Below are 13316 nucleotides of genomic sequence, written 5' to 3'. Positions count from 1 at the left end.
AGCAAGGGAAATTAATTCTCTTAAGAGTCTTCATCTTTGCCTCAAGAAAACTGGTGGCCTGACTTCCCCCACAAGCCATGGGAAAAATCTGAAATGAAGCAAAGCCTCTTTGCCAATTTCTCCACTGTCTTGGACCCAAAACTGCTCAGAGCTTTGTTTTGTAAGGGAAAATATGGCCTAACAGTAAAAAGGAAAGATTTGCATACATTGCAGTGAGGCATGGGGAATTTTCTGCTTGAAAAGAGATAATGATGGAATAAAGACATTTAAGAAACACCAAATTATCAGCAGGCTGTTCTGAATCCTATGTAAATTTCCCTGGGGACAATACTAAGGGCTTTTCTTTCTGTCTGCTTTGTCCCAATATCTCCAAGGCACTTTTCAATTGCTGGAGCTCATTCACTGTCTTCAAAAATGTGTAGTACTCTTAATTCTCTACTGTCATAATTTCTTGCCTTTGAACAATTGCTCCCATTGTATGACAGAGGAAATCTTGTAAGTTCAATTACATTGATATATCAAAGTTAGATTTTTGCATGAATTTTAGCAAACTGTGATTCAAGTTGAAGTGTTGCTATTTTCTGTGATGAAGACCACTTGTGGCTAGTAATATACAAGAGTGAAATCTTAATTCTTCTGCAACAGAGAACAGAATTCTTCTCAAAGTAAAACTATTTGGCTTTAGGGCAGTAGCTCATTTCCTAGTCAGTGTTCTCCCTCTCCTTGTCTTTTCTCATAATCCTGTAGTATATGTCTTCTGGTTACTTACTTTTCCTTGCAGAATGAGACATGTTTTAAAATCAGACCTCTAGGCTGGGTTAGTTGTCTATTCTCTTTCAATACTTAACAGAGAACAAAAGAAGCTTCTGGTATGTACTGTTCATCACCTACTTTTCAAGAAAACTGTAGAACAAGCTTAGAATAAATTTCTTGCTTTGAGAGGATTTAAGCAAGGTGAGGCAAATCAGAGCTGTATAATTAAAGGTACAGGTCCTGAGAGTCCTTGTGCTCAGCAATGCCTAGAATGTCAAATATGCCCACTAGTTGTATGTATTTGGTTTGATGTGTGTCTTGGTCTCAGCAGTCCAAAATGAAGGGCTTTATCATTAGGGAATTGTTCAAAATGTAAGTCTTTGAAATCCCAAAACATCTGGGATTCTGAGCTCATTTACAAAGACTAAAGTTGTATGCTGCAGATTTTGAGTGTATTACAACTTCCTGGGCACCTCCCTGGGAGGTCCTCCTGCTGACAGATAGCTGGATCCAGACCCAGAACTGACATGCATTTAGAGATTTAGCTTGAATGGATTGACTCCTGTAATCCTAAAGATACTATTGTTGCAGAACATGGAGGGTATCCAAAGAGTTCTGCAAAAGGGTCTCTTTAAATCAGAAGCATCACAGTCAAAATAATTCAAAGTGTAAAAAAAGCAGTAAGACAAAACACCCTGAGAGCTAGCAGAAAGGGAGATTTTTCTTCTTTTTCCTTTTTCTTCTTATTTATAAATAACACACTGATAAAAGAACCTGCTCAGGCCTGGGAAACTCCTCCTCTCCATGCCTTTTTTTGTCTTTGCTTTTGGCACAGTTTTAACATATAAGCGGTATGGTTTTGGCTTAAACCATCGGAGTCAATACTATGATAGTGCTTCTGTTATGAAGAGGAAACTCGTTGGAATTAAACTATGTTGCAGCTGTATCAAGTATGCGGACACATTTTTATTTCCTAATGAGGTTCCCGTTACAAAACAGAGACCTCTAGGACTTGCTGACGTCAATGGCCTATAATTGCCGCGCTTTTGTCATTGCGTGTACATGGACTCCGTATCACAGGACACCGTGAGGAGTGGAGCATGTGCAGACACTTTGGCAGCATCCAACGCTCTGCACTGACCCCTCCATGGTCCTGCTCCCTCACCAAGGCTCATAGCTCCTACTGAAACAAACACTTTTCCAGTGTGATCCACCACAATGGAGGGGTACATCTGAAAGAGCATTCCTAATATCCATTAGCCTTTCTAGGGATTGCTTGCTGAACATAGTAATAGCTCTGTTGTGGATTTCCTGGCTAATATGACTATTTTTCCTGAAGATTTTTAACTGTGTTTTATTTGTGTCATGGTCCTACGTTGACGATAGCGTAGTGTAACTAGTCTCAAAGTAAAACAAACCTTGCCTAAAAATTGTTGTACAATTGTATTAGGAATTCTTTGTGTCAGAATGTGCCCTAGATATAAATTAATAATCATATAAGTCCAGATAAAAGAAAGAAAAACAAAAAAGGAGGTGAATACTTTATGTCTCAGGTTTTCTTTCAACGTTTATACATACATTGTATTTGAAGAGTGTTATTTAGCAGGTGTACAAGAGGCAAGACTGGAACAACCTTTCTTCTAGAATAAGACATACAAAATGGGATTATTTTTCATTAAGGAAATTAGGCATATGAGCCAGTTCAACAGACACATTTCCTAGGGCATGATTCATCTCATGGTAAAGCAGATGTCTAAAACAGGTCAGATGAATCCCATTGCAAAATTCCCCTTTTCTCACCAGGGACAACACTAATGGTTTGGCTCCTAGATCAGTGAGAAATGTCTGCTTTGTAGATGTGCAAGTGAGGCTGGAATGACTCTTAGTGTGCAAAATTCTTTTGGAATTTGTTCTGAACAGCCCCAATAATTTATCTGGGATAAATAAAGTTAAGGAGGTTTAATCCCCTCAATGGAGAGGGAATGTGGCAATTGGCCCATGAACTTCAATGAAGTCTGCATGTCTGTTCTTTACTAAAGACTGTGGTCCTTTTCACATGAGGGAAAAGGCTGTTATGTGAATATGATGAAAATATTTCACCTCTTTTAGCTTGAAAAGAATCTTAAGGATGAGCCAAGTGTAAGCAGGTATTTTGGAAGAACTTCAGAGGATAAGCTTTTAGAGATTTCAAGGAGCTTAGATTTTCCTGCAGAGACTTTTTTTCTTGCAAATGTATGTGTAAGTCCTCTGACTTACATAGCTCAGATTATTAAAAACAAAACAAAACCAAGAACAGTAGCTGAAGCTTGTGGAAAGAAAAACCCTCTCCACCATTTCTGAATTTGGCATCTTGGTGTTGGCTAATTTAGTTGTTTGTGCAAACCCCATAAATAGCCTAGACAGGTTACTGATACCAGACATAATATTGCTTGTGCTAAGTCTCTTATCAAGTTTTTATCTGGCTGCCAACCAGCTTAGCAAAAAAAAAAATCTGCTATTTATGCTCTTTAACAATATAGCAAATGACCTTCATGGATTTTGTGATTTCATGAGTGCTCTTTGTGGTTTCATGTTGATTGCAACTGAGAGATATTGTAAGGAACACAGCCAACCCAGCACACAGTCATTCATTCTAAGCATAATTTAAAAATACACTAAACTGATTTTTTAAGTAACCTTTAACATATGTAAATATTCTGGCTATCCAGCTTTCATTTTTCTAACCTCGCAGGCTGCTCTGAAGAAAAAAAAAACCTAACAAAATAAACCAACAACCCAGATCCATAATTCATAAAAAAAAGGTCAACCTTTAGATCTTCCATTCGAAATCCCAATGAAGCTGAATGTGTAACCTGGATGGGGTCTTCAAGATAGGTCTGTCTGTGATCTTCCTTTCACATCTAGAGCTTTCTGAACATAGAATTGAGTGGAGCTGGCCCAAAAGACTGCTGGTGGGAAATTAAATCATGCCAGATGTGCTGCAAACCAGCTGTGTGGAGAAGGTTCATTTACCTCCCCTCAGGAAGAAATTGAGAGGAAATGTAGTGGGAGCTAATGGCAGTAGCTGGTGGTGTGATGGGAAGAAAAGAGGAAAAGAAAAGGCAAGGAGAGCTATTGCTTGGGGGACAGAAGAATTCCATGTTGTTGGCAAACTCTGCCCTGGTACTGCTGTATGTTCAGCTTTGCCTGATCCAGACTGGTAAAGGCTGCACCAGATTCTGATCTTGAGGCACCAAGAATATCCCGTTAGGGCCTTTATGATGGAAGGAGAATAAAATCAAAGGGAATCAGGAAAAGCCTCCACGCTCATTATGAAAACAAAATTGTGCTAGGAAACATGATGCATATTTCTTTTAATCAAAAGCAGGAAGACATTTGGAGCACTTGGGGCCATCAATTGCCCTCTGGCCCATGGCGGAAGTCCCCGGTGATGTCAATGGGAGCTCTGCACGCGAATAGCGGGGGCACGGCGACGCCTTGGCGCACACGGCAGGGAGTGTACCAGGAGAGGCTGTGACCAAGCCTTGGAGCCCACCAAGGGCAACCAGAGTGCTTTGGCCACTTTCATACAGCACTTTGTTGGCTTCTTCACACGTGGACGTGCATTTCCACTGAAGAAGAAAGAAAAGTGAAACATGGTGTTTTATGCTGGTTTCCTGTCCCTGCCTTTGGATGGGCAGGAATCCTGCGAGGTCTGAGCTGCACAACCCCCACTGCCCCGATACTGGCATCAGTCAGTGGTGATGCTGTCTGCAGACAGCACCGGCAGTCTCCAGAACGGGCTCTTCCTCACACTTACAATGATCTGGAGATTATGGTACAGGAAACCACTTTGCAAAGCTTGCTGGTTTTGGGCAGAAGCTCTTAATTTTGTGACAAAGACAAATGAGTCTTCGGGGAGTTTTGGTCATGTTAAGGGGCAGGTGACCTCTTCTGTGGCTGCAGTCCCTGAAACAAAAAAGGTTCTTTTCCCTGTGCTACAAACAGGTTAATTCTTGGTCTTTCCTTGAATCGTCCTGCAGAGGAAACGTCAGCCTAACAAGTCCTCAGGGCATTTTTTATTGCATATGCATCCTCTATTAGTCATAAGTTCCTTTTGCTATCTCAGTGAACCTTTAATACCTACTATTAAATAATACTTTGTGGGTTTCATTTCAGAAAGTTTGTGTAACAGTTTCATTAAACCACTTTAGCAAAACTTTTTCTGTATCCTGGAGTACATTTGAGATCCTCTGCCTTAGGAGTCTCACTGGTATAAATTAGAGCAGAATCCATTTGTCTTCCTGTTTGATGTCTCGAACAAAAATATTATTGCATATAGTAAGAAAAGAGGATCCTAAGGGCAGAACATTTTGATGACCCTGGGAAGTGCATGTCATACTTTTGAAAGACAAGCAAAAGTAACTTACTTGAAGAACTACTTGAGTGAACATAGGTCAACATGCAGAAGTTTGGGGCCAGAACACTTAAATCAAGTGTTGTAGTTTGAGGTTTTACAAGGGATTGGTTCTTGCTAACTTTACTAAACTCTTATCCAAGAAAGATTTCCATTGTTATTTCTAAGATTTTTGACTGAGTGAAAATAATGGGATTTGCCTGAAAAAACATTAGAGTTGTAGATAAGCACAGAATTAAGATCTTAATGTTCTGCTTTTTTTAGGAGTTAAAAACCAAACCTTATGTGAATTTGGAGGTAGTCTATCTGCCATATGAGTCAAACTGAAACTTCAGATCTGAACACCTGCAAAGAAGATTTGGAGCCAGAGCCTGTGGCTTAAGCCCCTCTTTGTTAAGTGGTCCAAACAATAGCTGCAGCAATGTTCCCTGTTCCCAGCGCAAGCTATTTATGACAATGCCCTTTGTTAAAGGGATTGTTCAAGGGACGGTAAATTACTCTGCCAAGCTTTAGCTTTGAGTCAAGAGGAATTAATGTTTTCCTGGCATTTTCATTTACCTTGTCACATAAAAAAGAGACACATAGGTATTGTGATAGTGGGAAGGAGGAGAAGAATTAACTCTCTCTAGTCCATATTCTCAGAGGTGAAAAAATAGCTGGATAATCATGATAGATTCTTTCCCCTGATGGAGTCAGTGTGAATTTTTCCTATCAATTTATTTGCAGACAGACAGAAGATGTGCTTTATAGGGTGTTCCTAATAAGTGAATTTCAGCTCACTTCCCATATATTTACTTTTCCTGGTGCTAAAAAGATGCAAATGCCATGAAATAAGAAGCACATATCTCAGCAGTAGAGGTGTTGCTGTAATGGAAAAAATGGACTTCAATTGTCCTGAAATTTAAAGAAGATTTCAAAGTACTGATACTGTTATTGAATGATACATATATCTTCAAATACTTTGTAATAGTTTGATGAATGTGTTTAGACAAAAGTAAATGGAAGATTGATTTCAGGACTTTGTTTAGCTTTCATTACAAACAGGGCTAGTCTGTTTTTTTATGTCTGTATGCAGTGTTACAATTCCTGTACACTGCCTTAAGATTTCACATATTAACCTTTATTTTTCTTCTTTTGCAGATACAAGCAATCCATTTGTACAGATGCACAGTGATATCCCTAAAATAATAAACATGGCTGTAGGAAGAGAAATGATTATTCCATGCAGAGTCACAGATCCAAACATTGCTGTTACTTTAAAGAAGGTACCTCTATACAAACATGTTCTGAAAGTGTTATTGTGGATGATGTTTTTCTTTGTTTATTTACAGCTATTGTCATGCTTTTGAAATATTTTAACAATTTAATATTTCTTATGCAATGTTGCTGGGTGTCAGTGTGTTCAGAAATATTTCAACCCTTCATTTTGAGTCTCACAGAAGGGCTTCATCAAATCTCCTACAAAGGGTGGGATTTTCTGAAGAAACTTAAACTTTTCATACTAATTCATTAAATTCTCACTGGCAAAGGTTTCTGAAGCCCAAGAAGGAATTTCTTGTTAGGAGAAGAGATTTCCTCCCACCTCTTCCCCTGCCCTTCCTCCCTTTTCCTCTCCTGTCCTCTGGAACAGCCAGTGAGTCCCTGGGGACTTGCTGTGGCTGTACAAGGACCTTTGCAAGCCTTTGCCCTACCTCACTCCCACTAGAGACTTCGCTGCTTCCTTTTACATATGAGCACACTTAGACAAGGCATGGCTTTTCTTTGTGGGAAAACTTTGCAGAGAAACTGCAAAGTTTGATGTGATGGGACTAGTTTTAGGGGAAAAAAAAGACATTTCCATGTTTTGGGAAAACATTTGTCTCTTAGATGCCTTAAGAGTTACATGAACAGCTAACTGAACCATATGTACATATTACCTTTTTTTGCTGAAAAATTAGGTGGAGGTGGCAAAGAAGTTTTATTTCTAAATAAAGGGAGTTATGTACATAGTGGCAATGAAAGTTCATCACTGTTAAAAGGAAAAGAGGTTTGTCTCTTTATAGAATAGCATGCAATTGCCAAACAATACCACTGTAAGATGCTTATCTAGTGCAACACAAGTCTTTGATTATTCTTTGACTGCAGAGCTTTACACCAACCACAAATTTTATCAATTCTTTCAAGTGCTGCTTTGCTAATATAGATACTGATTTTGCTGCTCGGTTTTCACCTGTTAAATCCCATGAAAGAGAGCAAAATACAGAGAAAAGAAAGTGATCTGACCCAGGATGTTACCCTATGTGTGTAGGTACACACACACACAAACACACACACAGTTCTCCTGCAAGAAGATGCACAAGGCTGTGTGGCAATAGAATCAAAAGCAAGTGAGACTTAGCTTTCCATAGAAGGCGTGTTGTAAAGTGGGAATTTATTTGGGCACCTTAGTGTTGCATCTGAAATCTCAGCATATTAGATTTCTAGCTGAGAAAATTCCTGTCAGGTTTCTCTCATTAAACAAAACAAAGCAAAAAATTCTCCTTATTTGTAGAAGATTGAAACATAGCTACTCTCTTTTTTTTCATATCAACTTGCCTTTAGCTTGGGCTTGTAGTGTAAGGCACAGCTTTATACCATCAAAAACAGATGAAATACTCTCAGAAGGAGAATGAGGAGGTAGAGCCAAGTCTTGAAAGAAAGGATTGGTTGCTTACATGTTTTGCATTCCAGGAAAAATAAATGTGTTCCCTAATTAATCCTAGAATTTCCTGAAGCATGTAAGCTACAATGCATTACATCATATCTTACTTTATTTATCTTCTATGACACCCTTATATGAAGATTCCAGCACAGTTTTACTCACAGAGCAATTAAGAGAAGTCTTAAATGCATTCCACAGCTGCAGGCATACTACTTCTGGAGAAATGGCAAGAGCTGTTTTGTGTTTTCCATCAGTGATAAAGGAAGAATTTGGTGTCCCCATAATGCAGTCCTCTGGAATTGGAAAGAATATACCAGCTTTAATGTCATCTGCCTTCTATATTGCCAGGAAGTAAAAATACAAAATATTTTTTATAATCTCTCTCTTCTGGAAGGACTCCCTACAGTTGCACTGCCTCTGGCATTTGTTTCTTTGCAGTGCTACTTCTTAGTTTTAGTGAACCAATGTGGGAAATGTTTATTATCCATCTTCAACACTACAAACTATTTTTTTAACTCAAACTTCATCTTTACCTTAGTCAAACCTTTTTAGATACTGTCTCCATTCATTTTCAGGCTGAACATCTGTGCAGATTGTATTTTATAGCATAGCAATCATATAGGATGGGGGGTCTTCAAAAATCAAGAAGCTAATAAAATGTGGACTGGGAAATGGGGATGAAGCTTTTAATTCCTATTTCAAATTCAGCCTTCAAGTCCCAATATAAACTTTATCTGCAGCAGCTGATGGCCTTTTCCTTATCATATGAAGAATTGTGAAATCAGTTAATAGTTTTGATCTAATGCTTAATAATTAGATATTCAGAGCCTCTGAAACCATCATTCCTATCAATATGATTCTGGCAGCCTCATTCAGGATCCATAAAATAAGATAAACCTTATTGCAAATAAGCTGTGCACTTCTCTTACCTCTTCATTTGCTCTTATCTTGATAAATGGAAAAAGTATCACCTTTTGATACAATGATTTAATCCGTTTGCTTAATGAGAATTCTTTTGGACTCTCTCTCATAAAAACAATGATGTTCATAGGAATAGAAGCAAATAAGCTTCAGTACAAGGAATAAAAAGTGTAAAAAAACCCAAGGGATGTTGTAAATCACATAGGCAGACAATCTGAATTCTTAATAATGCCACCTCATCCTTCCCAAACTGGTGGAAGGAGAAACCTGAAAGAAAAGCCAAACATTCAAGAAGCTAATGTACATTTTTATTAAACTTTTAGTTGTCTCTTTCCAATACAATCTGCCTTTGGAGATGTGGGGGACCACAGCTTGACTATAACTCTTGACCATATGTATATACACAGTATGTGGCTGTACTGTGTTAATGCCACCAGGTACCAAAAACATTCAGCAAAGAAGGAGGCACAGGCTATACCAAAATTGTTGCATTTGAAACAAAGTACAAAGAAGGTAAAAGGCCAAGAATGCACTGGGAGCCACAGTGATATGGTTCACACAGATTAGTATGCAGACAATAAATTCCATGTTTACTGCAGCCGGCGCAACAAGCTGATTCTTTGAATGCCTCTGACTCACTGATGGTTCTCATCTGAAAGCTATTATTGTGGCTGAATTTATCTTCTGCTATTTCAGTGGAAGTCTCACTGTTACAGCACGGTGTTTCTTCGTAGGTTTTCTACTTCTCTCTGTGATGACTAAATGGCCAAGATTTTTGACAAGGCCTTGAACTACACTCTGTAGTAGGCCGTGCTCTGCACAAGGGCAGGACCAGATGACCTCTGGAAGTCCCTTCCAACCTAAATTACTGTGTTAGTCTTGGATCCTCTGTCTTGTACTATCCACGCAGTGATCAGCATGGTGATGACAATACCATGTTTCTAGTTGGTGGTCTGAAGGCTGGTTTAGGGCAGAGCAAAACAGCTGTGGTTCTCTGAGGGTGGGAAACAGGTAATCTGAGCCAGTGAGGTCGGCAGAGAACGGCATGGAGGATAGCTGTGTAAGAAGCTGAAGCAAGCAGGGAGAGAGGGAAGAGCTGTGAAGGGCTGTAGGCTGAGCACTCAGCCTCCATCCATCTTCTCATCTGAGACAAAGTCCTGGTATTTCCATCCTCCAAAAGGGACTTGTTGCAACATCTTGGGTTTTTCCCCTTCAACAGATTTGGTCAGAGACCAGCTATGTCACAGTGGTCTTTTGCTAGTCAGAGACATCAGTTTTCTGAAGTTTTCCTTCATGTAACTTAGTGTTGTGTTATGCTTTCACAGGTCACTGGGTGTAACTTCTTAGTCTCAGATATGCAAAAAAAAATATATGAAAAAGATGTAGCTCTAGTGATTTTGAGGAGTGTCAGATGAGTAAACTGTACCAGCAAATATTTGCCTCCAGGATAAGTAAGCCTAGTGGATATCCAGAAACCTCACAAAATTGCAAGTTGAAAATAGGACTCTTTTGGGTGTTTTGGTTACTTTTATATTCCTGGAGTAAGGCTAATAAAAAGTCAGTAATACATCAATTAAGTAATGCATATGCAATGAATGCATTCCATGGGAAATACCAGTCTAGGAAGACTCTCACCCTCTGGCTTCACTTTCTTCATGAAAACTTGTACAGAAATATGCTCAGAAATAGTTTGATTTTCACCAAAGCAGGAAGAGGATAAATCCAATTGAAGCTCATGAAAACATAACTAAGAACTAGTTACGCCAAAGTTGAAAATGTGTTTTGTTTAGAACAGGATTGGCAACAGAGCTCGTAGGGACCAAGATATTGTTGAATGGTAGCCAGCAGGCTGTAACGTATTGAGCTTTACTTGTGTGTGTGCTGCACACACTTCCCTGTGATTTGCATGCTTATTATAGCATCTTATCAGCTGTTGCAAAGATAAGGAGTTCTACCACGTCATTTTGTGCTCTGCATTTATTGCTCATTTGATTCATCATGAACTTAGTTGTTTTGGAGGAAATGGCATGAGATGAGCGAATGTGATCTCAAGGGTGTCTGTCTGTATAGGCAGAGCAGGCAGCATCGAGGGTGCCCTGTTGTAGGGAGAAGCTGTACGGGAAGGAGACAGACATTCATGCTTCCCCCAGCCTCTGACAGCCATCTATGCTGGCCTTGCTTGTAGGAAGGAAAAGGCTGTCCAGCACATAAGTCTTCTGCTCAAATAAAGGGGAAGAAAGAGATGAAGGGACACAGTGAGACTGGTGCACAGTGGGAAGTGATGGGCTGCAAGGTGCTTAGTTGATCCAGGGATCTTTCCTTATGACCGTAATTCATTTAAACTGTACTCTGTGTTTCTTTAAAAATATCTTATTTTTACCATTAAAACAGGTGTTGTCAAAGTAGAGTCATATCCAGGCTTTGTACTCATGGCTGATCTCTGTTCTATCCAAATGGTGGTATTTATTCCATCAGTAAGGTGTAACAAAATAGCATGATCTGAAAATGAGAGGTTTTGTCTGACCTTCAATGGCTATGTTAGGCTTTACTTTTTCAGGGTTTTCTTGATACCTTATTAAAATGGGGCTTAAAGTGCAAAGGATCATAATGTAAAAGATAACTCGTGCTGCTGACAAAGTGAACGCTTGATCCCACATGGCAATAATTTTTTTGTTTGTTTTTCAAGTCTTTTAGGCAAAATAAATTTGACATGCATGGAATTGAATCCTGGCAGGAATTTCTTAAAGCCACAAAATGACAGCAAATTAAGCCCATTTGTCATCTCCATTGAAAAGTGTGTATTTGTTTCTCTGTGTTGAAACCAGGATACTTAATTGCAAAGGTTCCTGGAGATGAGCACTTTAGCTGCCAACCAGGAGCCAACAGAATAGCAGTCAAACTGCTGAAGCTAATGGTAGTGTCAATCTATTGTGTCATAAATTACATCCTGTTATAAATAATGAAATCCTGGAAACAAATGCAAGATTTGCATTCTTCACCCAGGTTTTTCATCTATTTTGTGATGAAAATGTGACTTGAAAAACCCACATCATTAAATGTCATCCTTTTCATGTTGATTGGCGTTCTTTTGGGATGAGCTGTTTTCCTGATGTGTGTTTGGCGCTTCCAGATTCCACGAGAAACCCTAATTCCTGATGGCAAGACAATAATCTGGGACAGCAAGCAAGGCTTCAGAATACCTAAGGCAACTTACAAATTCATCGGGCTCCTGAGCTGTGAGACAACTGTTGGTGGGCAAACGTACAGCACCAAGTACCTAACGCACAGAGAAAGTAGGTGGCATTCTCCACTCCCTGTCTCTCAGAAAGCACCGTGCCCTGCTGGCATTATTAATTGTTCTCCCTCTTTGTCACACGCAGCCAACACCATTTTTGATGTTCAGCTAAGCACCCCACGTCTTGTCAAGCTGCTGAAGGGAGACAGCCTAGCAATTAACTGCACTGTCACCGCAGCCTGGAACACCAGAGTGCAGATGACATGGACTTACCCTGGAGAGGTGAGTGCTGTAGCTGGAAAGAAAAAACCAGAGGTTTCCCATAGATCACGCTGCATCTAGCATCCCAGGAGGAATTCTGCTTTGGAATGCTTGCCATTGTTTGCATTCCATCATTTTGACCCTTGCTGACATGTCTCTTAAGGTTTCTTTTTTTTTTTTCCTTCTGATGCTTAATTTCATAAGTAAACATGTTTACACAATGTGCTCTGGTTATATTGCATAATCACAAGAAAACGCTAGAATTGTTTCATCTCAGCGAGCTTCTTTTTGACCTGATGAAACGAGAAATTTATCACCCTGTCTCAGCCAGGGGCTCTCTCTTGTGACAAAAAAGTTTTCAGTGAGGTTGTCTTCTCAATACATTCATTTCAAAGAATGGCAGACAGTCAGGCACCCGATTTGAGCATGTTTAGAGAAGATATTTTGATTTAGCTAGCCAAAATCTCATTTGTTACATGTCACACGAACAATCCTCTTGTTTTGACAAGTACAGGAATGATCTTGAATGTGCTTCTCCACCCCCCACATTGGGAGCATCCTCATAAATAGTTGTCACTTGCAGAATAACTGCCAAGGAGTCCGTGTAAAACTGATAAGAAATTTGACATTAGCTTAAGGTTTACAACTCCCATTCCTTTCATGTCAGTTTGATTTATGCTGGTGATTCAAGTCAAGATCATTTATTATGTCACTCATTGTACCTAATCACAGGCTGAAATTATGATTGCATTATATAGGGAAGATTAATGCAATTGTTTATTGCTTACTGTAGCCATTTTCCCTGGCATTTTTTCACCTCAGAAATAAACAACTTAGCAACAAGAAATGCTCCACATATATTATATTGCTCGTTGCTGCCCTACCAAGCCCTATCTGGGCACCACACTTGTGAAATTGTGCTTTGTTTTTATTTAGATGGTAACTGAAGGGTGCTCAGTGTTTATAAGACATCAACAATGTCCTGGGTTAAATAAACTTTGAGGCCAAATGCTGAGGGGGAGTTGCAGGAAATAACTCCTCTAAGTCACATTATCTTCAGTTCCACCCTG

General features: G+C 39.4%; 1 protein-coding gene across 1 annotated transcript in view; it reads left to right on the top strand.

Annotated features, from left to right (window-relative positions):
• Window positions 1-13316, top strand: part of FLT1 (fms related receptor tyrosine kinase 1) — a 107732-nt gene that overhangs the window by 18523 nt on the left and 75893 nt on the right. Inside the window, exons 4-6 of the mRNA XM_053936174.1 lie at window positions 6290-6414; window positions 11881-12043; window positions 12131-12267. Of these exons, the coding sequence (XP_053792149.1) occupies window positions 6290-6414; window positions 11881-12043; window positions 12131-12267 (425 nt within the window). The remainder of the gene's footprint in view (window positions 1-6289; window positions 6415-11880; window positions 12044-12130; window positions 12268-13316) is intronic.

This window comes from Vidua chalybeata, chromosome 2, assembly GCF_026979565.1.
Source record: "Vidua chalybeata isolate OUT-0048 chromosome 2, bVidCha1 merged haplotype, whole genome shotgun sequence".
NCBI classification, from domain to species: Eukaryota; Metazoa; Chordata; class Aves; order Passeriformes; family Viduidae; genus Vidua; species Vidua chalybeata.
The sequence above is the reverse complement of the archived record's forward strand: the minus strand, read 5'-3'. Positions and strand labels throughout refer to the sequence as shown.